The sequence below is a fragment of the Myotis nattereri genome, assembly GCF_964212035.1.
Source record: "Myotis nattereri genome assembly, chromosome: 7".
NCBI classification, from domain to species: Eukaryota; Metazoa; Chordata; class Mammalia; order Chiroptera; family Vespertilionidae; genus Myotis; species Myotis nattereri.
Window position 1 is genome coordinate 19637825 of NC_138082.1, and position 25767 is coordinate 19663591.

Genomic DNA, 25767 nt, shown 5'->3' on the forward strand with positions numbered 1-25767 from the left:
GACACAGGTGTGCCTTTCCCGTCTCCCTCCTCCTCCCCCAGGTGTGTTACCTTTGTCTTTCTCCTAAGCTCCAAGGACCCTTCTTCTGCCTCTGTAACTAGTTTTCTGAGCCTACGCAGCCCAGCTGGCTCGCTTCTATTATCTCTAAACAAACTTTCTCTGATAATTTGGGGGAGGAAAATGATCTAGGGTCTTGCACACAAACATTTGTGTGTAAGAAACACAGGAGTATCCCGACCTCTTGGAGTTCAGCACATCCCAACACATTATTTGTGAGAAACTTCTGAGAACCATCATGTGAGCCAGAGAAGCCGAGCAGCGCTGACTAGATGCCACAATCCCACTCCGTTTCTGTCCATCACAGTTATGAAAAGCATGGCTTTCTGCCTGCTAAGCACAGCAGATTGTCCCTGGGGACCAACACCTAGGAAGAGATTAATGTCTTCTGTTGACCCCATACGGATGGATAATGCTGGTACTTACCTTTCCCTCTGTGAGAAGTGAAATGTTTCCCGTCACTTCAGCAATGTCCCCTCTGCAGCTGCATAAAAAATATAACGACTGCTTAGTGCCCAGACGCAGACCACACTCCACTTCGGGATTCCCACGGAGAAGTCCAGCGCCCGGGAGTGGGGGAGGGCAGCGCCTCCCTGCGTCATGATGTCATCGTGCATTTACGTCCTGCACGTGTGGTCCTGACTATAACCTCTTACACCTGAGACCAGCTAAAAGCTTTTGTCATCTTTCCCCTTAAACCAGTGGTTCTCAACGTTGGCTGCACATTAGAATCACTTGGGAATCTTTTTAAAATCCTGATTTCTGGGCTTCATCCTCCAGAAGTTTTGTTTCTTTGTTACTTATGTTGTGGCCCCACCCCATAACAAAGAAACAGAATTTCCGGAGGATGAAGCCCAGAAATCAGGATTTTAAAAAGATTCCCAAGTGATTCTAATGTGCAGCCAACGTTGAGAACCACTGCCTTAAACAGATGAGTCCCACCTTCTGCCATGTCTTTAACCTACCTCCTCCCCAATTAAAATTTCTGCAGCTCTTTTTTTTAAGGTCATTCTTCTAGTCATTAATATATTGACTAATGTAGTCTGTGTATAGAACCCTCCCACATTGAGCCAAGGCTGGCTTGTGTGATGTGACCAATAAAATAATGTATAAGAAAGTGTGACCTCTGAGGGTAGGTCATAAAGACATTCAGTTCATTCATATTCTTGTCAATCAATTATTGATACATTTGGATTTGAAATTTGAATTGATAGCTCTATTTTTCTCCTAATAAGTTAAGAACTTGTGCCCACTTTCACAACTTTGTCCCTCCCCACTCCTCCACCCCCCTCAAAACTCCCATAATGAATCCTAAGCTTTCAATTCTGGGTTAGGGAGATAAATTGTTCCTTAGCTATTTTTTTAAAGATAACGTTTCTGTTCACTATTACTTCACATATCTCTTGCAGTATCCCCTGAGTATCTCTCTTGTAGAAAGTATGCAGTGTGGTCTGTTAGGCACAGTAGATTGTAATAAATCATGCCTATGGAAAGAGCATAAAACAGCTACAGTTCAAGGAATATTTTTAAAAAAAATATGTTTTTATTGATATTTATAGAGAGAGGAAGGGAGATGGCTAGAGAGAAAAAGTGATGAGGGAAACATCATCGATTGGCTGCCTCCTGCACACCCCCTCCTGGAGATCGAGCCTGCAACCCAGGCATGTGCCCTGATCGGGAATCAAACCAGTGACTTAGTTGATGGGTTGATGCTCAACCACTGAGCCACACCGTCCAGGCAAGGAATAATTTTTAAACAACTGTGTCACCAACAACCAGGTCAAGAAAAATACTTTCTCCAATAGCACCCTCCCCCTCCCATGCCCGTTCTAGATTGTGGCCCCATCTAACCCTCCACAAAACTGTCTCAAGCTCTTTGAGATAATCACTACTTTGTTTTGCCACTCACTGCTGGGTGAGCTTGGGTTTATGGTTTAACCTGGGGGTGGGCAAACTTTTTGACTCGAGGCCCACAGTGGGTTCTTAAACTGGACCGGAGGGCTGGAACAAAAGCATGGATGGAGTGTTTGTGTGAACTAGTATAAATTCAAAGTAAACATTATTACATAAAAGGGTACTGTCTTTTTTTTTTTTAGTCTTATTCATTTCAAACGGGCCGGATCCGGCCCGCGGGCTGTAGTTTGCCCACAGCTGGTTTAACCTCTTGAAATTTGTTTTTCATCTATAACTTGGGGGCAAATTTGTTCCTGGAAAAGAGAGTAGCTCCCTTTTCAAAATAAATGTCCTGGGTATTTGTCAGGGTCAAGTCCCAGCTCTGCTACTGACCTGGCTAATTCCTCAGCCTTTCCTTCACTATTGTGGAGTAATGGTGCTGACAGTACCCACCTCTTAACGGTTGCTCTGAGGGGTAAATAGATAATAAGAGCACTTGGAACACCACCTGGAACTTAAGAAATGCTGTCTAGCCCTAGCTGCTTTGGCTCAGTGAATAGAGCATCAGCCTGCAGACTGAAGGGTCTCAGGTTCCATTTCAGTCAAGGGCACATGCCTGGGTTGTGTGCTCAAGTCCCAGTAGGGGGCGTGCAGGAAGCAGCAGATCAAAGATTCTCTTTCATCATCGATGTTTCTATCTTTCCCCTCTCCCTTCCTCTCTGAAATCAATAAAAAAATGTATTTAAAAAAAGGAAATGCTGTTTATAAAAAATGCTGATTATTTTCATAATGCTTTTGAGTATATGATGGCATGGAAGGTACTGGAGGATATTAATGTATGGAAATTTCCATAAAAAGTAGTAAGTGTATATTTATGGAAGAGTTTATTTCAGTTTCCAAATAGGTAGCCAAAATGTTTCAGAGTTCCTACACCCTAACACCTATTCTTTTTCCCACACTCCACTTTTTACCAATAAACAGACTTTTCTGGAACTAACATGGCATTTTTTTTTAACTTTTTTTATTAAAATAAAATTTATGAAACATAACTTTTACCATTTTAACCATTTTACAGTGTACAAGCCAGTGATTGTAAGTATATTCACATTATCTAGTCCTGCCATCACACTATCTAGTTCAGCCGTGGGCAAACTACAGCCCGCGGGCAGGATCCGGCCCGTTTGAAATGAATAAAAACTAAACAAAAAAAAGACCGTACCCTTTTATGTAATGATGTTTACTTTGAATTTATATTAGTTCACACAAACACTCCATCCATGCTTTTGTTCTGGCCCTCCGGTCCAGTTTAAGAACCCATTGTGGCCCTCGAGTCAAAAAGTTTGCCCACCCCTGATCTAGTTGCAGAACATTTTCATTATCCCACAAAGAATCTCCATCCCCAGTAAGCAGTTACTCTCTATTCCTCAGCCCCTGATAACAATCTACTTTCTCTTTCTATTGGTTTGCCTATTCTGGACATTTCATATGAATGGAATCATGTGATATGTGCCTGACTTCTTTCACTTAGCACAATGTTTCTAAGGTTCATGTTGTAGAATGTGTGAGTACTTCCCTTTTTATGGTCAAATAATCCTCCAGTGAATGAATAGACCACATTCTGTTTACTCGTTCATCCATTGATGGACATTTGGGTTGGTTCCACTTTGGGGCTACAGTGAATAATGGTGCTATGAACGTTTTTGTACAAGTTTGTATGTGAACATGCTTCAGTTCTGGCTGTATACCTAGGGGTAGCATCGCAGGGCCCTATGGAAATAGGGGTTAACTTTCTGAAGAACCACCAAACTTTTTCACAGCAGCTGCAGCATTTTACATTCCCCCTCAGCAACGTATGAGGGTTCCAATTTCTCCACCAAAGTAGCATGTTTTGGAGTGAAATACTGTACATCTTTTCCGCTCTTGGGTCAGCATCTTACAGCTGATGCTGGATTATACATATCAGGTCTTATTGTGAAGTCCTGCCCGCAGTCTCCTGGCAGAGGCAATGTTCCCTTTGGCTGGTTCCAAGGTACCCTGATGCAAAGAGAGATGGCCCAGGGGTAATCCCTTACCATTTGACATATTGTTTGCAAGGGGAGCCTGCTGTGGTAGGTAGCCTGGAGGAAAGGTGATGCCAGCCCCAGCAGGTGCAGGATGCTGACCACCACCCCACACTAGGCACCTTCTCAGCCTCCAAATAATACTAATTGCAAGTCTTTGGAAGCTCCACTCAGTGCTATGTTAGAGATGAAGTTGCCTCCTGAGATTGTTAAAAAACCTATCTGTCTCTAAACACTACATAGGAATTCAAGGAAATGTAAAACATGTTTTAATATCTTACCTGAATTCTACTGAGGATTGTTATTAAAAAAGTTTCCCATTTTGGGCTTTCAACTGAAGAATTGATTCTCTGGCACTTTTATTACTTAAAATATTCTCTTTGTAATTTATATAGATTTTTGTTTGCAATCCCAATGGGATCTTTTAACGAGGACATGGAATGGGACCATGCGGCAGTGATAATAGCATGAGCATCACATATGCTCTAAAAAGAACTTTTTAAAAAAAAAGAACTTTTTCAGTCTGAAAACCCTATGGCAGTGCCAGGTCGTCTTTGTGCTGCTTCTGCTTTATTAGCCTTTATGATAATGTTTAAATGTTCCCAAATTGAGACATCCCAAGAGTGGGTGTTTTCTTTTTTTTAATGGTTGGAACGTATCCCCTGAAAATGATTTTTCAGTTGTAGCCTGCCACTTTCTCTACCACAGTAAGAGAAATTTACTAAATGGGAAGCGATTTCGGCACTTAAATATGTGGATATATTTCTTAATCACTTTAAGAGTTATGTACAACTAGAAATGGTATAGAATTTCCAATGGAAGTATCTACACTAATAAAAGAGAAACATGCAAATTAGTGTCACTCTACTACGCCCACCAGCCAATCAGAGCGACTATGCAAATTAACCCAACAAAGATGGTGGTTAATTTGCATATGTAGGCGAGGAGCGAAGAGTGAAGGCTCTGGCAGGAGTGAAGACTAAAGACTGAAGAGGCTTGGCTTCTCTGAGAAGCCAAGCCTCACTGCGGCTGGAGAGGAGAAGCCTAGCCTCGAGGCTTGGCTTCTCTGCTGCAGCCGGACCACAGGCCTGGGTCCCAGGTGCCAGAGGAAAACCGGTGCCAGCAGCCAGGGGAAGGAAAGCCTATTGTGCAAATCTTCATGCAACGGGCCTCTAGTGTATATAATAAAAGCCCAGCGACCGTTATGGCGGAACAACCAGAACGACTGGTCGCCATGAGCACTGACCATCAGGGGGCAAACGTTCAACACAGGAGCTTCCCCTGGTGGTCAGTGTGCTCCCACATGGGGACTGCCATTCAGTCAGAAGCCGGGCTCATGGCTGGTGAGCACGGTGGGAGCCTCTCCCACCTCTGCAGCAGCGCTAAGCAGCAGCGAGCTGAATGGTAAGGAGCCTGCTTCTAAGGAGCAGTTAACTGAGTGGTAAGGCGTGAGCAGGTGGGCAGTAAGGAGCAAAGGGTCCCAGACTGCAAGGACTGCTAGGAGAAAATTAATACCTGGGTGCATTAGAGGGAAACCACAAAAAAACCAAAGGCAGAGAACATCTTAAAAATAGAAGAAAACCAGCAGACAGACATCCCCTTAGAGATCCCAGACAGCAAGAGTGTGCAAGCTGGGCTGAGGGACACCTCCCCCCCCCCCCAGTGCACAAATTTCGTGCACTGGGCCTCTAGTCTATCTATATATATAAAAGGCTAAGTGTTCATCCATCTGATCACCCAGTAGCTATGACGCACACTGACCACTATGGGGCAGACGCTCAATGCAGGAGCTGCCATGATGCGCACTGGCCATTTAAAAACCAACGGCACCATGGACCTGGCGCCAACAAACCAGGCCCCACCACCACCCCAGAGTGATACCCCACCAAATCACAGCCGACGCTGCCAAGACCCCATGTCGAAAAATGCCGCCCACAGCCCAGCCCAGCCTGGAAACGGTTGCTGTGGCACTGGGTAATGACATCACGTAGCAACACCTGGCTTCCTCTCCCTAGCGACTAGCCTCCTTAGAGTTTCTTCAGCCCAGGAACCCTATTAACCCTATTTGCTTTATAGCCAGGTGCAGACATTTTACATTTTAGCCAAATGTTTGTGAAGTGTTTTCACATGCCTCATCTCATTTGATCCTCACAGAGGTCCATCCTGGAGTAGGTAAATAGGAGACTCCGTTCAGCAGAATCCTATTTTCTTTTCATTAACTGGAAAATGGAAATTTAGAGTTTGGAAACTTGACCCGACTGAAAAGAAGTAAGAAATGGTGGAACTTGAAAATGACTTCAGGTTTTCTCACTGTGCAGAATGTAGTCAAACACTGCTGCAGTTAAATATTTTACCCTTTGTTCTCCCTGTGTGATCTACAATAATAATCTGCTTCGTGTTGATATTTACTGCTGTGTTGCTGACAATTACCTGAAAGAGAAGTTGGGTTGCTTCACTGGGCTGGAAAAAGTTAAATCAGAAAGCAGGTCTAATTAAGCAAGTTTATCTATATCTATAAAAGGCTAAGCTGACTCAGACATGTGCGACACATATAAAGCGCTCGCTGGCACCAATCACATGTGTTTGTTTCAACCTGTCATTGTTGGTTGTGAATTTGGTTGATACTCTATTATAAAGGGTGAATAGCAACATGAAAATATTTCTTCTAATTAGTTTCCTTTCAGTGTGCACAAATCTGTGCACTGGGACACTAGTAGTCTTTATAAAATAACACCATAAAACCTACCCCCAATGAGATGCTAACCATCAGCATTTATGAACAAAATCAACTCAAATGTAAATTTGCTTTTTAAAACAAAGAAACCTGAGGAAATCTCTTTCTATAGAGTCTTAATATTCATTGCCAGGTTATTCATTAAAAATATTTTCCTACATTGCATAGTTGCATGTAAAATGTATTTTCATGTCTTTTATTTTATGTGTTAATATTCTACTAATTAATAATCAACTATTCCCAGTGCCACTATTAGTCTGAGTGCCAGGTTTAATTTCAGAGTTTTGTTGTTTCCACAAAGTTAAACTGAAAAGGAAATGGCTTTTGCAGACCACAACTTTGTTCAGCTGGGGGACCCTAAAACTGTGGCTGACACAAATGCAGACAAGTTGGATTGAGGTAATTACACCACGGGGTTTCCTTAGGACAAAACTCCTTCATGCTGTACTATTCAAGTAGCTTCTGCATCTGTCACCTTTGCACTCCCCTTGCAGGTAATCTCTGGGGAGGGAAGAATTATAATTAGAAAAGAGCAACTAGAGGTTGTTTCGACTTAACTTCTGAAGAACTAGCTAGCAAGTTGGATGAATATTTACATCCACTTAAATGTGGTAAAGTGGAAAATACAAAAGTTTCTCCACTGCTGAGGAGATGAAATGACAAGAATGAATCTGTGCTTTTGTAGCGATTTAGAAACTCTTGCACTGAAATCACCAAGAATCAGAGAACTGAACACAAAGGTTTTTAAAATGTTGCTGAACTGAAAAGAAAAAGAACATCCATAAGAATTATGTGCCCCAAAACGTCTTTATATAAAAGAGAAGCCATGACGTTCAAGTTGTGGAATGTAAATCTTTTATTAAACAGTTGTCTTTCCACAGTAGTAAAGCTTTGGCATGTACAGTATAAAAAATAATCACCAACCATTATTAAACCAAATTCCTCTTATCAACTGCATACTAAGTGTCTTCAATGCAGTTTTTTTTTCCATATAAAAATACTGGGGAAAAATTGATAAATAACAGGTAAGAGAAAAATATTTCTAGGTAATTACTAGAATCATTTGGAAAAAGTGAGCACTGTGGATATTTTAAATGTCACAGTAACAGGGACATGCCGTTCCTACAATATCGCGGGCCAGACGGTTAAGTGGAAGCAGAAGTGTTTGGGTAACTTTCCCACTTAAAGTTTTGGTAATATCATTTCAGTACATTCTGCATCTGGGTTGGTGCATGCGCTTCCCTGCGGATCCCAAACCAAGTCACAAGTTAGAATCATCTCATTAAAAATACTGAGCGGTGTTGAACACTTTGGAGCAGTACAAGCAAGGAACTGCCCCCTTTTACTAGAAAAGTTTCAAAACACTCCCAGGGTGATGCTTGGAGAAGCTGTGGGCTGAGCTGAAGCTGGAGAAGTTACTCTCCAGAGCAAAGGGCTTAAGAAAGAAACGAACACTCTAGGATGGGGTCTGCTAATGTCGCTCCAGTTGGGATGGGCCGTGGCAGAGATCCACGCGTGGTTTTCTGGGCTGGAAATATTACTCCCGGGAATCTTCTCTGTCAGCCTGTACATCTAAAGGCATGAAGCACTCAATTGGGCAGTTGACATTCTGTTAAAATGGAAGACAAAGAAAAATTAGCAGCAAATACTGCAAAGTGTACAGAAAAAAGAGGGGGGCCTTCTATGGCAATTACTTCCAGATAGAATATTTCTAGCGTTAAGAACCTAGCAATAGCCCGACTGGTGTGGCACAGTGGTTGAGTGTCAACCTATGAACCAGGAGGTCATGGTTCGATTCCCCGTCAGGGCACATGCTCGGGTTGTGATCTTGATCCCCAGTGGGGTATGTGCAGGAGGAAGCTGATCAATGATTCTCTCTCATCATTGATATTTCTATCTCTCTCTCCCTCTCCCTTCCTCTCTGAAATCATTAAAAATATATTTAAAAAAAGAGAACCTAGCAACAAACTCAATAAACTGAGTAAAAGGTAATGTTCAAGAGGTTATCCATTAGAACCAAAATTATGTTATAGGATACAGTACTCAAGTTATTTAAAGGTTATTTTTTTTAAAATATATTTTATTGATTTTTTACAGAGAGGAAGGGAGAGGGATAGAGAGTTAGAAACATTGATGACAGAGAAACATCGATCAGCTGCCTCCTGCATGCCTCCTACTGGGGATGTGCCCGCAACCAAGGTACATGCCCTTGACCTGGAACCTGGAACCTGGAACCCTTCAGTCCCCAGGCTGATGTTCTACCCACTGAGCCAAACTGGTCAGGGCTATTTTGTTTTGTTTTTAAAATAGGTTCATTCAAAAGAAAAGTACCCATGGAAAGAGAATCCCTACTATGTGACCAATTGCACTTAGGGGAGAAATGCTCGTGCAAATGTACTCACAGTGTTTGAGTTCTGATGGTATCTCGGAGGATACTGGTTGTAGGAGTGACCAGTAGCGCCTTCGTGACCAGGTTCAGCGCCGGGTCTGCGGCAGTTGTCACAGCGCCAGCCCTGAGAGCAAAGGCGTGCAGTCAGATGGGGTTACAAGAAGAGCAGCACATCACAGGGTTAGTGCGTGGGTTTACAAAAGAATGTCAGTTCTTCATTGGCAAAATATAAACAGTTTAGTCACAAAGGACACTTTGATGATGATTTCATGAATTTATAACCTTTGTAGAATATACTTAGGCTGAATACTCAAGAGAAAAGGTGAAGGAAGGGGCACTGTCTTAGATCTGGGGTGTTATTCAACATACTTAGCAACAATGCCAAAGGGGCACCTGTACTTTAGATTGGAGCTGGAGGCTGAGTGCTACCCAACCTTAATAGGTTAGGCGCCAAAGAAGAGAGAACAGCCTGAGAACACTGGGTGTGGGAGGGGCTGAGGCTGCCACAAAAGGGGAGGACTGGAAAGGGTATCACTCAGGCAGCTATGTGCCAACAGGAAATGAGGTGCTTCAACATTTCATAGGGGGTACTGCCACACTCGTACGTACAGCATGCACACAAGAAGCTCAATCCTGAATCATCTTCTCCTGATCTTATCTAAGTTGCAGAGAGCCTTACCCGCTGGCCCCCAAAGCATGTGCAGGAGCAAATAGCACCGAGATATTCCTTCTGCCACTGTTCTCCGACGTGGTACGTCTTCCCATCATCGTAGCACGTTGTCTCATCTACATGAAGACCCAAGTCAGAAGTGCGTGTAAGACTGAGAGCAATCAGACAGACGGGACCCCGGTGTGGGGGTGGCTTCTGTTTCCACCTAAATTTGCATCATCACAACCAAAATACCACATTTATGGGAATTATTCGTAATAGAGAAACTGCTGTGCGGACCATAGGGCAGCATTTCCAAAAACTTGATCTAATAAACTAAGAAGATGGAGATTGTATTTTAAAAGTTGAGTCTAAAGACCCGTAAAGCTTTCTGCTAACTTTTCACTGCAGTTTATGGTCAAAATGCTCAGGATGGAAAAGTGCTAAAGTGCCTGTAATAACATTAAATCATGGCTCATTTTTGAAGCTTGTCTCTGCCTTCCCAAATCACAAGATTAATAAACCCACTGTCCATTCCTCAGGGAGACTGAACAACTCCACTCGTTCCCATGAATGAGAGCGGCAGCTCAGTAATGAGTGTGGGAGTGCTTGACAAGACCCTAAAAATGATCTGTGGCAACGTACGAGGATCACACTTGAATTCTCCTTTTCCGTTTCCAAGACACGTGCAGCTCATCATCTGGCCGTTTTCTCCCTGCCGATCCCACTTCTCTCCAATCTTGTAGTTCACACCATTGTCGTGGCACCACTCTGTGGGGCGGGGGGTCAGGCAAAGAGTTAGTGGTGGGTTCTGACTCACAAGACAGTGACTGCACTGGGACATGTCACACACGCATCTGGAAGAATGGTAAGGAAGGTTAAAGGTCATCATGCCTAAGACAAACCATTTTTTTGGGGGTGGGGGGACTGGATTTTAAAATATTATCTTTACCATTTAACATTTTCTAGGCTCTTTGAAGATTCAATGTATTCCACCATAATCACATCACAAGAACAGTCAGTGACCTTCATTTGAATTCTCATTATTAAGGTAACACTAAAATAGGATTTGAGTATTTTAGGAGTAGAAAATCACTTTGGATTTGCAGAGATCCTGGATACAAAGTAGCTCCATTAACCAAAAACCCCCACAAAGATCAGCAGGTTTCTATATGCCACAATGTGTGTCTTGTAAATGAGAAGAGAAAAAGAATAAATCTGTGTATCAAAAAAAAAAAAGCAAACAAAATGATAAACATTGGTCACTATCCCTAATAATAAGACTGGTTTTAAGGAGAGCTAACAGTTATATATCTTTACTACTACACATAAAAGCTAACTTTTTCATCCCCACAGTTCATACTGAAACAAAACACATTTCAGAAGTTTGTAAAACAGTATATTACGTCCATTCTATCAATGTCATTCCTTACACTTTAAGTTAATCAACAGTTAAGACATCTAAGCAAAGAATATGTCATTTGAGCCACATAAATCAAATTATAGCTCTGCTCCCAAAATTGTACCTAACATTTATATAGGCAATATATATATAAGCTTAAAAATAGTTCAGTTGCATAAATGAAAAACCGCTTAATTGATGCCAAATGTTAAAAATGCCAACTCTGCCCTGGTTGGTTTGGCTCAATGGGTAGAGCGTCAGCCTCTGGACTGAAGGGTCCCAGTTTTGGTTCCAGCCAAGGACACATGCCTGGGTTGCGGGCTCGGTTCCCAGTGGAGGGCGTGCGGGAGGCAGCCAATCAATGATTCCCTCTCATCATTGATGTTTCTATCTCTCTCTTTTCCTCTCTAAAAATCAATAAAATATACTTTAAAAACTATGCCAACTCCTAAACATGATGACACCTCTGTTGCTCTTTCCATTTTCAGATGGTCAAGCATAGTCGTCTGCAGTGAAAAAATTGGTCGTTTTATGCTTCAGTCTGAATTAAACCATTTCAGGTACACAAATTAAGTAAAATACTTTGGGGAAAAAATCTATTATGTTTTATTTCTCCAAATATGATTTCTGGGTATATGTCTATACAAGGTTTGTTTATAAGATATAATGATGAACACCAACAAAAATGAACCAGTTATCAATAATACATCCCCTAAAATCAAAGCATAAATAAAAGGTTAATAAATTCTACTACTGAGTCTCAAAATATAATAATTCCTCAGATCATTTTAACTAAAACAATTCATATTACCATCTCTTTATAAGTTGAAAATTAAATAAATTTTAATTAAAGATTCTTAATTATCTACACATTATCTGTACTCCCTGCATTACTTAGAAAGATTCAAACTACTTGGTATGCATCTGTGTTTGTGTGATACGAGAGAGTGTGTGTGTATATATACTCTGATACAAGTTTGTTTGGTTTGTGTTGAGATAGTGGTGCCCTAGTCAGTGGTAGGCAAACTGCGGCTCGCAAGCCACATGCGGCTCTTCGGCCCCTTGAGTGTGGCTCTTCCACAAAATACCACATGCGGATGTGCATGTACAGTGTGATTGAAACTTCGTGGCCCATGCGCAGAAGTCGGTATTTTGTGGAAAAGCCACACTCAAGGGGCCAAAGAGCCACATGTGGTTCGCGAGCCGCAGTTTGCCGACCACTGCCCTAGATGGTTTGGCTCAGTGGATAGAGCATTGGCCTGTGGACTGAAGGGTCCCAGGTTCAATTCTGGTCAAGGGCACATGCCCGGGTTGCTGGCTCCATCCCCAGAGGGGGCGTGGAGGAGTCAGCCAATCAATGATTCTCTCTCATCATTGATGTTTCCATCTCTCCCTCTCTGAAATAAATAAAAATATTTTTTTTAAAAAAGAAAGAGTATTTGCGAACATAGGTATTTACCTGTGAGCTCATTCAACACTAAAGGTTAAAAGAACCTTGAGGTTGCCCTAACCGGTTTGGCTCAGTGGATAGAGCATCGGCCTGCGGACTGAAAGGTCCCAGGTTCGATTCTGGTCAGGGGCATGTACCTTGGTTGCAGGCACATCCCCAGTAGGAGGTGTGCAGGAGGCAGCTGATCGATGTGTCTCTGTCATCGATGTTTCTAACTCTCTACCCCTCTCCCTTCCTCTCTGTAAAAACCAATTATATATATATATATATATATATATATATATATATATATATATATATATATATAAAACCTTGGGGTTTCTTTTATCTCTCATTTGACCTGGCTCCAAAGAATTTGACTTAGCTCATGTATCTTAACAGAGGAGTTTAATCATACTACCACCACAAATTTTATTTTAATTGTCGTATTGGCATACTACCCTTGAAATAAGCAATATTCCACAAGTAAAATTTCCCATCATTTTTCTATGATGCAAAATGTTACTTCGAGTCAAGCAGTCTCTCCCTGTTTGCTTCATGTTTGGAAGAGCCTGGGTCTGCCAAACATGATTCCCTGGCACACTGTGCGGATGCGTGGGGCTGGAAGAGACAGGGCGATAAGTGGATGGACAAGCAAGCTACTCACTAGACGAGTCACATCTGAAATGACCACTGCCAAAGCCTAAGCACTGGCAGGAGAGTTTAAAGCCAGATTCAGAAAACCGCTCCCACTCCTCTCCAACGGCATAATGGGAAACCGTGTACGGGTCGAAGCACGAGTCATCCGTAGGTGGGTCAACTACATGAAGAAAAGGAGGAAAAGCAATAAAAAAGACATCTTATTGGCAGTTTTGGAGGATAAGAAGAAAACTGATTATTCCACATAATGATTGAATCTGAAACAAAAGCCCCAGTAGCACTAAGAAGCATTCACCTGTCTATCAGGGCAACAGCTGCTCTAATAAACAACGCTCAAATGTTGCCAGTGGACACTTGAAAAGGCATCTTAAAGTAAACCCATCTTTCACTTTTGTCATCAGTTCTAAAAATTCATTTCTGGTAAATCTAGTCTATAGAACATGAAACAGATCTGGACTCAATTTAAGCGAGTTAAGTTGCAAAGACTGGAAACACCTCTCCATCAGTACCTGATGCCCTTAAGCTAGTTATTATATTATAGTCATCTGTAATATGGGGATAATACTCAGAACATCGCTACCTGCTCTGGATCTTGTGATGGTCACGTGAGATCATGAAGTCAAAGTACTGGTCCATTACCAACACTTAGGACGTGCTCACCAAATAAATAATCTCTAGAGAGCATCTTTTGTTTTTACTGCAATACTCCATTATAATGTGATCTTCACCTTTATTTTTGCAAGTTTTGGAAAATAGTGCTAAACTTTGACATTTTGCCCATTATCGCAATTAACTGTAGGACTGCTTTACTTTATCAATATGCTCAATTGTTCCGGATAAGAGGAAGCAATGGGATATGAATGACTTAGAAATTGGTAATGGGGTGTCTTCACGTTGCCTAAGATCTAGATCTTTGTGTTTGGGGAAACCTTATTGTAAAGTAATTTATGCAAACAAAGCATGTTTCAAATTATTTTAAAAATTAGGTAAGTTAACTTCCATGTCTTTGCATCTCACTGTGTATGCAATCTCACTGTTTACAATGCAAAAATCAAAAGCCACAGATATTTGAAGTGCCTAATAGTTTAAAAGGCAACACCTTGGAAAAAAATAGTTTGGGGAGGCTAAAAAGTCTGTTTCAAAGCCAGGAGAACCTGGCTAGAATGCAGAATACCACTGCTGGGAATACGGAGGCGGAAAGAAAAATAGAAGGAACTTACGACTATGAAGGGTTTCACTCAGCCTCCTAAAAATAACCAGGCGTTAAAATTCCACCTGACTAAAGTTAGGGAGATGGAATCTTTAAAAAAAAAAAAAAATGTGGAAAAGCACCAAGGTCTTTCACGTGGCGTTCTACTAGTAAAACCACACGAGGCAAAGGGTGTGTGTTACCATGGATATATACTACAACTAGCACAAAATAACACCCCGTCCCCCCTCCTCTGCCAGATATGCAACTGCTTCATTCACATGCCTTCATACATGTAAACAGCACCGTCAGATGAGGAAGGAGGCTGAAACCAGGTCAACTGACCCTAGAAATAAAGCCAGTCCTGAGCAGGGGAAGGATTTAGTCTCCCTGCTGGTAGGACACCCTCTGGCTGGAAGATTTAGGACTCAGGGTTTTGATGACTCCCTATCTTATGTTTCCTGGAGAATCTTCAGCTGCTGCAGGTTGAAGAGCCAAGGGACAGACACGCTACTGGTTTAAAAGCACTTCCTGGGTGCTGCAGAGAGTCAAGGACCACTTAACCTCGACAGAGGTTTTGGATCTATGTCATCAGAAAAAAAAAGGAGATCACACTGGAATAAGGGAGCCCTTGGGACAGAAATGGGCTGTGTTGGTAGCATTTTACATGAGGAACAAACACCAGCTGCCCCTAATGTCCACGGATGGGGAATTTCCTTTCATGGGTTTCGGTAGGTACTTAAAAATCACTCCAGAGGACTCCAACATGGTGACATGGAGATGGTCTGGGCAGAGAGGTCAGGGGACCTGTGCCCTGTATCAACTCAGAAAGGCACTCTGGCAAGGACTCAAGAGTGTCAGACGAAGGATCTGAGCTTGTGCCAGGTCTATCATTACGTCCCCGTTTGTGACTCTGTCCTATATGTATGCATTTTACAAAGATACTAGGAAAATACAGTGAAACCTAGTTTCTCGAATGTCTCCCATATCGAACAATTCACTTCTCAACCTGACCACCCTTTCATACTGATGCCTGTATGATCAGTCACGCATCTCCCAAGTAACAAAGGAGAGAATGTGCGAATTTGAGTCAGTTTACTACTGTTAAAATCTCAGGATATTGTGCTATGAATATTCTCGTGCTTTTTTTTGCTTTTGTTGCTTATAAGTATTGTTTAATTTTCATTTTCCTACTGTACATTTCTTTTCTTTTTTGTTAAATTTTCATTTACATTTCATGTCCTTTCTGTTTTTAAAGTGTTTATTTATAAACAGTACATTAGACGTGTACTGTATCTAAGAAGGGTTAAAACAGGGAATCATTTGGGGTTCTGGAACGCATTCATTCAATTTATATTATTTCCAATGGGGGAAACGAATTCAGTTCGAGAAACGAGGTTCCACTGTAATTTAATTTAAAGTTGCTCATTTACTTCATGATGTAACATTATTTCCCAAAGCTCAAGGAAAACAGCAACAACGGAACAGTCAGTGGAGAAAGCATCCCCCAGAGGGGAGTCTGGCCTGAGTAGCACAGGCATTCACATACCCGAGTTGCCCACAGTGACAACCTCCTCCCGAACCTTGTGCCTCTTCTGGTCCTTCAGTGCTTCCACAATGATGTTGTAGGTGGTCCCTCTGGTGAGACCCGTCAGGGTAGCACTAGCAGAAGTTCCAGGAACTCGGAACTACCATTATTAGCACATCCAAAGTAGGGGAGAAAGCATTAGAGAGAGGAATCCATGACTTTCCCTATGCTCTTATCAATAACCCTCACTGTGTAAACAAAACAAAGGGACACCAATAAAGCAGAGGGGGTAAAAGGACCCAAACAGCCAAGGAGAGAAATGGAACTTGGGGTGAATAGCCAACAATTCTACCTGCAAGATTTTCCTGCCAAAAATCTACCCCACGTGCTCCGCAGTTACCTGGGGACCTCAATAATTCTAGAGACAGGCTCCGTCCCAGCTGCTGCAGTCGCAGGTCTGCACGAGCCCAGGAAACCCTGGCCTGGCCCCCTTTACATAGAAGGTGGGCACTGTAGGGAGATTTATTCATCCCACAAGAGGTGGCACCCGACCCCCACTAGAATCCTTAAGGCACTTTGGAAAATCCTCCAACTCAAGTGTCTAAGCTCATAAATCTGCCACAGCTGTAGTCAGTTTTTAAAATTCTGCCACTTTCTAAAACTGAGAACACAATAAAGTTGATACCAGCAAGACAAATTAAAGAACAGAAGTTTTAGTTAGAGAATCAATCACTTACAACAGCTGATATGCACAGCTTCACCTAAGTTCTTTCTCCTCAGACCTATTGTAGATAATGGGATTCTTCAAGGACAAACCATAGGATGGTATTTCAACCCTTATGGGCACAAATTTAAATTCAGGCAGAATATTTCTCTCTTTTCTAGGATTATTTCTTTGCATTACCAAGGAGCCTCAAATCAGTGAGGAAAATAGAGAGGATTTCATTCTTTCTGCTAAATAATAACGAATGACACTCCCCCCAACCCCTACCCGAAGTAGTACCACATTGAGATTAAAAAGAAAAAAAAAAATCAGGGCTAATTGAGTCACCTAAGAGATCCTGAAAATGTTAGCCACTTGATATGGGAGTTTTGCTCACTTCTGTTGTCTAGCTTGCTCCTTTCCCAGCTTCCCAGTCAGGAGTAAAGATAAAAATTCATTAAATACCTGTAAGGGTTCTTCATCAATGCCAACTGGATGACATGAAATTATATACTCAGAGCTTTCCTGGAATGGGGTCCAAGAGATGGTTGTCTGAGAGAGAGCCTCTTGTCCTGTAGAAGCATTTGGTTTGAGTCCCAGAACGTGAGGGTAGAGGTGATGGTCTACGTCTCCCCTGGGGACATGACCAATTTGGATCTCCTCATTTACATTCGGCGGATATGGTCCTGGCCTATGCCTTACAGGGGTGGCCGTTGTGGGTGGTGTGGTCCGCCTAAAACCATGCTCCTCAAAGATCATTTGTTGCCCAACACTGGGCTGCTGACCCGAAGTGCCAGGAAGCTGAATACCGTTTTCAGACCCAGGATTGGTGATGAAAGGGGTCTTTTGAGCTGTGGAGGGAACATCCAAGATCTCTGGTCCATGAAGATTGGGGTGTGGAAGGGTTACCAGTTGGGGAAGCTCATCTAGCCAAGAGAGGTTAGAGCCAAAAAAGCAAAGCTTGTTAATAAGCTCCCCGAAGTACCAGCAGTAGTCATTATCAACTCAGGCAACAATGACTGTTTATTGATTTGATCAAAGCCCCTGGAAAATTAGCAGTTCTTAGATCACAAAACACTTTTTCCAGAAAGAAATCTTAATGATTTTCCCCCCCGAAGATTCCTTTAGAGCAGGGGTGGGGAACATCCGGCCCGTGGGCCGTGTAAGGCCCGTGGAATCATTTGGTCTGGCCCTGCCAAGGCAATAGGGGTGAGTTAATTAAATGTTTGACCAAATATAACAGGCCAATTTTTTAAGTTGATAATTTTGTATGGCCCTCGAATGATGTTATATATGGCCCTTGGCAGAAAAAACGTTCCCCACCCCTGCTTTAGAGTTTAAAATGGAAAAAAGTGTTAGTATGAATTTATCATACAAAGCTTCAGACCGCTCAGCCCCATAGAAGCTGCCTCTGCTCAAATGAAGCCTATTGGGATTTAAATGTGCAGCCTTTCCCCACTTTTGTTTTTTCACTTGACAATTGAGTTTAAGGACTAGAACCCACACTAATTATATCAGCATTTGAAGTATGAGAATTCCAGAGGTTTGGGTCAATGGTTTGAAATGGTAGAAATAGGTTAAAATGCATATATATTCATTTTCAAATTTCCATAAGCATAAATATAGCACTTTCTTCAAATTAAACTGAAACTGGGTGAAAAAGTAAGACATTTTGTTGGCTGCAAGTTTTAGAAATCACGTAATAAAGACAAATAGGGAATTTTCTCCCAACGTTTTTTCTTAAACATTTTTAACTTCAACACAAGGTAGAGACAAATAGCAACTGTAGCCATTTCACTTGTACATTTCCAGATCTGTTTTGAAATTTTTAAAGGTGAATAAAAGGCTTTATTTTGACTAAGAAAAGAATAAAACTGAACTAACAGATTATGTTACGTTATCCCTGCTATCAAAGAGCACAACATATATGCTGCGCTGTTAGAAAAAAAAGGTTCCATGAGAAATGCAACCAAACCCGGAGAACCTTTTCACGGCAAAATTAAACATTTGTAATTAGTTTTCCCTTGACCGTCTCCAGGTTACCCAGAAGGCACCCTTTCTTTACCTGTCTTTTTTCTCCCGATCAGAGGCTCACTCTTCTGGTTGTTCTTAAGGGCAATGACTTGGATTGTGTACTCAGTTCCTGGTTCCAAACCTGACGGAGGACAGATCATCATGTTACACCTGTGGGCTCAGCTTGTCAAGTGGAAATGGATCTTGCTGGGAATCACCCCTGGGGAGCAAGCTTCCTCTGTCCTCCCCCCACTGTCCTCTTGGAAAGGTAAAATTGACTTCCTTCCCTTCTATAAACACCCAAACACTATGCATGCGATGGCCACTAAACAATGCTCTCACTATCCAACTTGACAGCCAAATAAGCACTATCATGCTAAATTTTTCTGGGCATTCTTTTAGCACGTGATCTTATTTTGCTTTTTGAATTGCAAAAAATCTACCAGCATTGTGGAGTAAGCATTTGGGAGAGATCGTTGCAGATTATATCCATGAATGTGCTTAGGCCTAATAACCAGATGGCCCTCAGCAACAGGATCGATGCAAAGTCAGAGGACAGGTAAGGGCTCTGCAGGAGAGAATGAGCAATCTTTGGGGGGTCCCTAGAGGAAGTATCCAATTCAACTCCTCCCATATCAGATTCTGTTTTCCTGGCCCCAAAGTTTCTTAAAAATACAGTGTCTGTTTCTGGTACCTTTGTGTTCCATAGGATTTGAAAGTCCAGACAATACCTTATACACAGTTTGAAAATATAATCTCTTGGAGAAAAATAATACCAGAGGCTTCTGATCTTTCCTACTGAAACGGACAACTCCTAGTTCCCAGGCCAGGCATGCTCTCCAGTAAGGGTAGCTGGGAATCACTTTGCCTCGAGACCTATTCTGTGAAAGTGGATAATGAGGGGCGAGGGCAGGTGGTACCCTGGCAAGTCCTGCAAGATCATCTGCTTTTGAGGGAGTTGAGAGAGAAGGAGCTTAAAATGAGCTAGCTTGCCTTGAACAATGTATTTTTCTAGGACTGACAAGTATCTGGCAAACGCAGAGCATATAAAAAGATGGTAAGCCATTAGGTCAGTATTGAAATTACTTCCTTCACATGGACTCATGCCTTTTGGGATGTATTGAGCTCTACAGCTCCTACACAGAGAATGCTCTTTGGGCTTCTTGTTCTCATGGTGTAGCATCAAAGACACAGCTGGAGTCTGCTAGGCACTTTCTGTCCTAGGGAGTAAGGAGAGAATGACAGCGTGGAAGCAGCAATACCAGTAATAGTAGCCTCTGTGACACCAGGGCGGGGCCGAGGGACCACTTCTCTGGGAGAGGACCCAGGCTTCTCATACTTGATGATGTAACCAGTAATCTTGGCTCGGGGTGGCTGCCATGCTACCAGCAAGGAGTTGGGTGTGGAGGCCAGGAAATGCAGGTTGGATGGTGCATCGATGGCTAAAAAAAATCAAGATGAAGTCTCTAAGAAAATGAATAACCAAGAAAATTACTCCCACACTCTTTTCCAGCCCTTAATAACAGACTGGAGAGAATCTGGGAGTTCTGAAAACTGTATAAGGGATCCACTGTGATCTATAATACAAAAATAACAGCCTCATTTTTGTTTCTTAAGTTCACATGACTGATCACAGACAAGTCAGTGGCATTTCTTCAGTAGAAAGTATAGTTACCCGTGGAGGCGTCGATGACGACTGGGGAGCTCCGGGCGTTGTCATTCAGGGTGTACAAGTAGATCTTGTAGTCAGTGCCGGGTTGTAAACCTGGGATTTGTGAAGAGACAATTTTTATCTGATCTTGATTCACTAGGAAGTTTCAACTCATCTGCAATTTTCATGGTTCCTCTACCCTCGCATGTTTATATGAACGACAGAAGTGGTTCGTATTTGAACAATACAGTTAGAACATGGTATGGGTAATAACTGTTCTCTTTATCATAATTAGATGGTCTTTGATTGGTAACTGGAATCAGAATTTTAAATCTCAGAGAGAGCTGAATTAACCCAGATATTGAACATTCTCTGACAACTTTGATCTTTATAAAGTAGTGTTGTTTGATTTTTTAAATTTAATCATGCTATATCATCGATGCTAATATTGAACCATTTTAGTTTATTTTAGTTATAAGCATTATGTTACAATTTTTTAATATAAGAAAGGGTACAATGATTAAAAATCAAAATGATGAGTGGAACGTAGGCCATTTCTCTGGCAAACATGAGATAAAATCAGGCATTCACAGGACAAACCAATTCTGATTATTGTTTAAAAATAAGCTTTTAAAGAACAGAGCTGGGTTATCATAACACTTTGGAAATAATTTAATCAGTGTAAGTGCTGGAATAACTAATGAACTAATGGATGTTGTGAGCAGCAGTGAGCAAGTGTGGTCCGCACAGCGAGTGCCCTGACCTGTGATGGTGTAGCTTCTGACATCGGGGCTGATCATTCTCTGAACTGGAGCCTGGCCATTTCCTGGTACGGCATCCACCTGGAAGCCGCTGATCGTCTCGGTCTTGGTTCTCCAGCTAATGGTGATGGTGGTCTCAGTAGCATCTGTCACACGGGCCCTTCTTGGAGGGCTGACATCTGCATGGGATCATAGCCTGAGATTAGTGCTCATATGGGTAAGGTTTTGATATTTTAAATGTTTCCTTATTATACAACAAATACAGCCATTTCTACACATGACAGTGTAGAGCATTTCTCCTATGGCATCCAGAAACAAAGGTTGACAATAATTAGAAATATAAAAATATTCACCTTTTCTTTTCGGAAGAACTGAAAAGCTTGTAAGAGATACTACCAGTGGTTCCCAAAGCTGGTTTATAGCATCTACAAATCCCTCAATAAAGGTGAAAGTTATTAATTTATTAAAATGTAAAATATGTGTAGCAGGAGTTAGAATAATTGCCAGCCAGCAATGATATATATATATATATATATATATATATATATATATATATGCAATGCTAGTATTGTGTCATTTCCATAGGGCTTCATATTTTTTCTCTCTCAACAGATGCAATGCCATCCCTATTTTATAGATGAGAAAACATTGACACTTTATATGATTTCTGAAAGAGTATATCGGGAGTTCATTGATATGGCAGAAAATGAGAATCTGGGCCCAACTTAATCCAAGACTGTACTGTACTGTTAAGATACAGTACAAAGCAGCATGTCCTCCCCAAACTTAACTCTATGAAAACAAATTCCAACAAGTAAAGCATAAACTAGTCTTCGTTCATAACACCAAAGGCGCCAGTAGTTAAGTCAAAAAGATGAGCGAACTAATCAATTCCCAGATTGGGAATCACTCCATTGTTAACTTAGTGATCTAGAAAACCATTTAGCATTCTTTAATTTTTGTTTATACAGAATGTTTTTTGATACTTAAAAGTTTGATCACTCACTTTCCAACGTAGTGACAACTCCTTGAGCTGGCCTGCTTGTCAAAGTGTCCTTAAGAGCGTAGACACTCACTTCATATTTGGTGGCCACCTAGAAAGAAGGGCACGGTAAGCTTTATCAATCGGAAGCCCGGGGACTTTCACTGCTGCATTAGAAAGATGCCATAGTTATAAAAGAAAAATAAATAAACTAGCAAAACCTACAGCACTATACATTCCTAGATTAATTTCCTTCCTACACTACAGGTGATCAACAACAAATTTAAATTATATGAATTTTAAAATGCCCTTAGGGGTAAAGCCCAAGTAAGCCATAACTGATATACTTATCCTAAGCTGATACAAAATGAGGAAAATGGGTATTAGCCTGTTTCTTTATGAACAGACAGGTATAAACTGTGAATTTTTCTGATCATAGAGAAGCAAAGAGACGACTCTATCTCTGAACCCTCTTTCTATAGTTTCTTCTGGAATTGGACTTATGTTAAATGTATATCAATTTCCTAGGTTACTGGTTAGTTTTTTGCACATGAGTCCAGAAGGACTAAAAGTGTTTTTATGAAGGTAGGGTCAGTCTGGGTTGGTGCAAGCTGGAGAATATTCCCTGCCAAAGTAACAGAGTGCAGAAAATGTATAATAACTAAGAAGATACATGTGTTCAACCTGTATATAAATTTCCCCCTGCACCCACACATACCCTTTTAAAGTGAACAGAATACATTTAAAGAACTGTGCACAATCCAAAGCTATTTATAAAATTGATACAAAATCACAATAAAAGTATTTGATGGCAGGTGCCAAGAATATCATTAGATTTACTATGATGTTATATTTCTACCACCTTAAACTGTTAGAGATGGCCTACTTGTTTATTTCAATGAAAAAGAGCATTTCTTACCATGAGTCCTGATACAACCACAGATGAGCTATCGGGAGCAAGGTTGATTTCTTTCATTGGTCCCGTTTTCTCCTTGGGGGTCACCCGCACCCGATATCCAGTGAGCTGAACATTAGGGGCTGTCCACTGGGCAGTCAGGCTCGTTGGTGTAACCTGAATGAACCTCAGGTTGGTTGGTGCAGGAATGGCTGTCAGGAGGGTCATTGGTTAGAGGTTATCTTATAGGAAATGGGGAAAACGGACAATAAAGTGAATTCCAAGAAGATTGTGCTTGGTTTGGGTTAGGTGATTTCCCTGATCAAAGATTCAGTATGAGAAAGTACAACAAGAAGGGATGCAAAATGAAGAAAATGTTTGCTGAAAGCATGTTTTATATCCACCAATGTTCAGCATCACTGGAAACACAGATAAATGTCAGAATTCTGAAAGACTTTAGGTTTTAGAAGATGTTTTTGCTTTCCCTTAAAATTTTTTTTGAAAAGTCAGAATGACTGATTTAGGCCATTGAGATTGATTTTCCATTTGTACGGAAAGATGAGCAATAGCCCTTTTCCGATATAAATTATCCTCGTATGGAAATCCATTTCCCAGAGAATTCCATGCCCCCAAAGTTAGAATTATGTTTTGATTCGCTTTATTTGGACCCTGTGGCAGATATCACTGCTAAATTTGAAGTATTCTCTGTGGTGCAGCATAAGAAAATTGGATCATAACAGAAGCAGCAAAGAGAAGCAAAGAGCAATAACACAGATTGTCACCTGCAGGGTTTCTGCTGTCACAAGGACATATCTTAGCATTCCCCTGTGCTTCAGAAACAAAGCACAAGAAGATAAAGTATTGTGGAAAGCATGTGCCCTATGTGTCTGATTCTCAATCCTTTAAGCAAATTACACACCAGGCACACGATTATCTAACCAGAGAAGGAAGGTCTTACCCACGTGTTCTCAGAATTATGCTGCTATGGCTCATTTTGGGTTCCTTTTGTAGAGTAAGCTCTAGGATGCCAAACTCTTTTTCTTTATACACAGTGAGTATAGCCACAGGGAGGCATAGTTCAGAAAATAATCCACAATTTTAGAATTATCTTCAAATGTCTCATTTTATGGCCTTGTTGATGAGCCAAGTTACTCCAAAATGTCCGCGTATTAGACTTGATTTAAAGATCACCTAAACTTCACTGTTTAGTACAATTCCTCGTAAAGAGGGCCTTTCCTAACAGAGGCAACTTTTTTTTTAACCCCCTTACATGGAAATTAATAGCCTGATAAATTCATTAAGCAGGGCATAAAGCCTCTGCTCCCATGAGCACCCAGTGGTGCAATTAACGATATACCTGTGGACTGGGTTCCAATCAAGGGCTGGCTCTCCATATCACCGTGCAAGGCAATCACACTGACTGTGTACTCAGAACCAGGCCTGAGGCCTTTCAGCTCTGCAGTGTCTTCTTCACCATCAGGGAATAGCTCATGGATTCCATCCTCAGGGCTTGAGTAGGTCACCCTGTACCTGGAAACTTGCCCCTGTGGGCTTTCCCAAGCAATTTTGATGGAATCGACATCCACATCAGTGAATGCCAGTCCTTTAGGGCGATCAATGTCTGTTAGGCAAATTAATGGTAAGAGGTTATGTGAAAAGCAAGTTGTGAAATAAGCATTTTTTTATAACATGCAAAGCAGTTTTGCAGATACCATTCTCTTTGATGAATTAAATTCCAATCAACCCAACTATTACAGAGAAAATTACCTGATCCTGTTGAAGTATTTTTGATTTTGAAAATATTTAATGTCACATCATTTATTAAGACAGGTGTACACGAGATGTGTAGACACCTTGCAAAGTGTCCTCTCAAAGAGGACTTATTTGCATTGATTTTAAGATTTTGTACCATAATTAATTTTTGCAATGTGATGTCAGTCTCACAGACCCGAATTTTCTACACCTTTGGGAATGGTAAAATTGATTTTCAATGCTAGATTTAGATTTTTATAATCCTTCTTTAATAACTCTGGTGCAGCCAGTCCTGCAAATGCTCCAAACATACAAGCTTCATGAGAAAGACTTCAATCAACTTTACCATCCAGTTGTAGAAAAGACAGTCCTGGCAAAATATTCTGTAGATGTGCAATAGGCAAATAAGCTTTTGCTGAGGCCATTTAAGCAAAAGAAACTTAAAGCACAGCAACCAACTATGGTGGTTCCACAACTTCTTTCCCTATATGTTCATTGCTTGGAACTGGAAGGAAAAAATATGCTTGTAAAGGGCTCAATTCAACATAGAAACTGACCAACCAGTTGGCTTTCCCTGTGTATAACTGCAAATGACATGCAGAGGGCATTCAGGTGCCTAAGAACAAGATCTAACTTTGAAAATGGAAGATGAGCACGGGTTACGTACTGGTGACGGCCGTCTGGACCAGAGGCTGACTCTCTCCGTTTTGACTCTGAGCGTAGACACTGACCTCATACTCCACTGTGGGCTGCAAGCCTTCAATGGTCATTTCTGTTTGATCTGCAAAGGGAGTGAAAAGCAAATGCAGCATCTATGTCATTCCACTGTAATGTCATCCAACGGACATTCAGATTTCAGTAGGAAATGTGTGCTGGCCTAGATTTTCATTGGTACACTTATCAGGAAAATATAGAGGAGTCAGACATGGATTTCCTCTTGGATAAATGTGTTCATTGCTAATACAAATCATCATATTGGAGTATAGTCACACTAAAGAATAAGCTCCAAAATGTAATATG

General features: G+C 41.4%; 1 protein-coding gene across 1 annotated transcript in view; it reads right to left on the minus strand.

The window, feature by feature from the left end:
• Nucleotides 1–7535: 7535 nt before the first annotated feature.
• FN1 (fibronectin 1) overlaps nucleotides 7536–25767 on the minus strand; it is a gene marked incomplete at its 5' end in the record, with an annotated part of 65813 nt that continues 47581 nt past the window's right edge. Inside the window, 15 exons of the mRNA XM_081095997.1 lie at nucleotides 7536–8353; nucleotides 9147–9257; nucleotides 9813–9919; nucleotides 10428–10553; nucleotides 13281–13433; nucleotides 16012–16150; nucleotides 17159–17619; nucleotides 18759–18848; nucleotides 19969–20148; nucleotides 20382–20471; nucleotides 21121–21297; nucleotides 22125–22212; nucleotides 23020–23207; nucleotides 24353–24616; nucleotides 25415–25528. Coding sequence (XP_080952123.1) covers nucleotides 8282–8353; nucleotides 9147–9257; nucleotides 9813–9919; nucleotides 10428–10553; nucleotides 13281–13433; nucleotides 16012–16150; nucleotides 17159–17619; nucleotides 18759–18848; nucleotides 19969–20148; nucleotides 20382–20471; nucleotides 21121–21297; nucleotides 22125–22212; nucleotides 23020–23207; nucleotides 24353–24616; nucleotides 25415–25528 — 2360 coding nt within the window. The 3' untranslated portion in view covers nucleotides 7536–8281. The remainder of the gene's footprint in view (nucleotides 8354–9146; nucleotides 9258–9812; nucleotides 9920–10427; nucleotides 10554–13280; nucleotides 13434–16011; nucleotides 16151–17158; nucleotides 17620–18758; nucleotides 18849–19968; nucleotides 20149–20381; nucleotides 20472–21120; nucleotides 21298–22124; nucleotides 22213–23019; nucleotides 23208–24352; nucleotides 24617–25414; nucleotides 25529–25767) is intronic.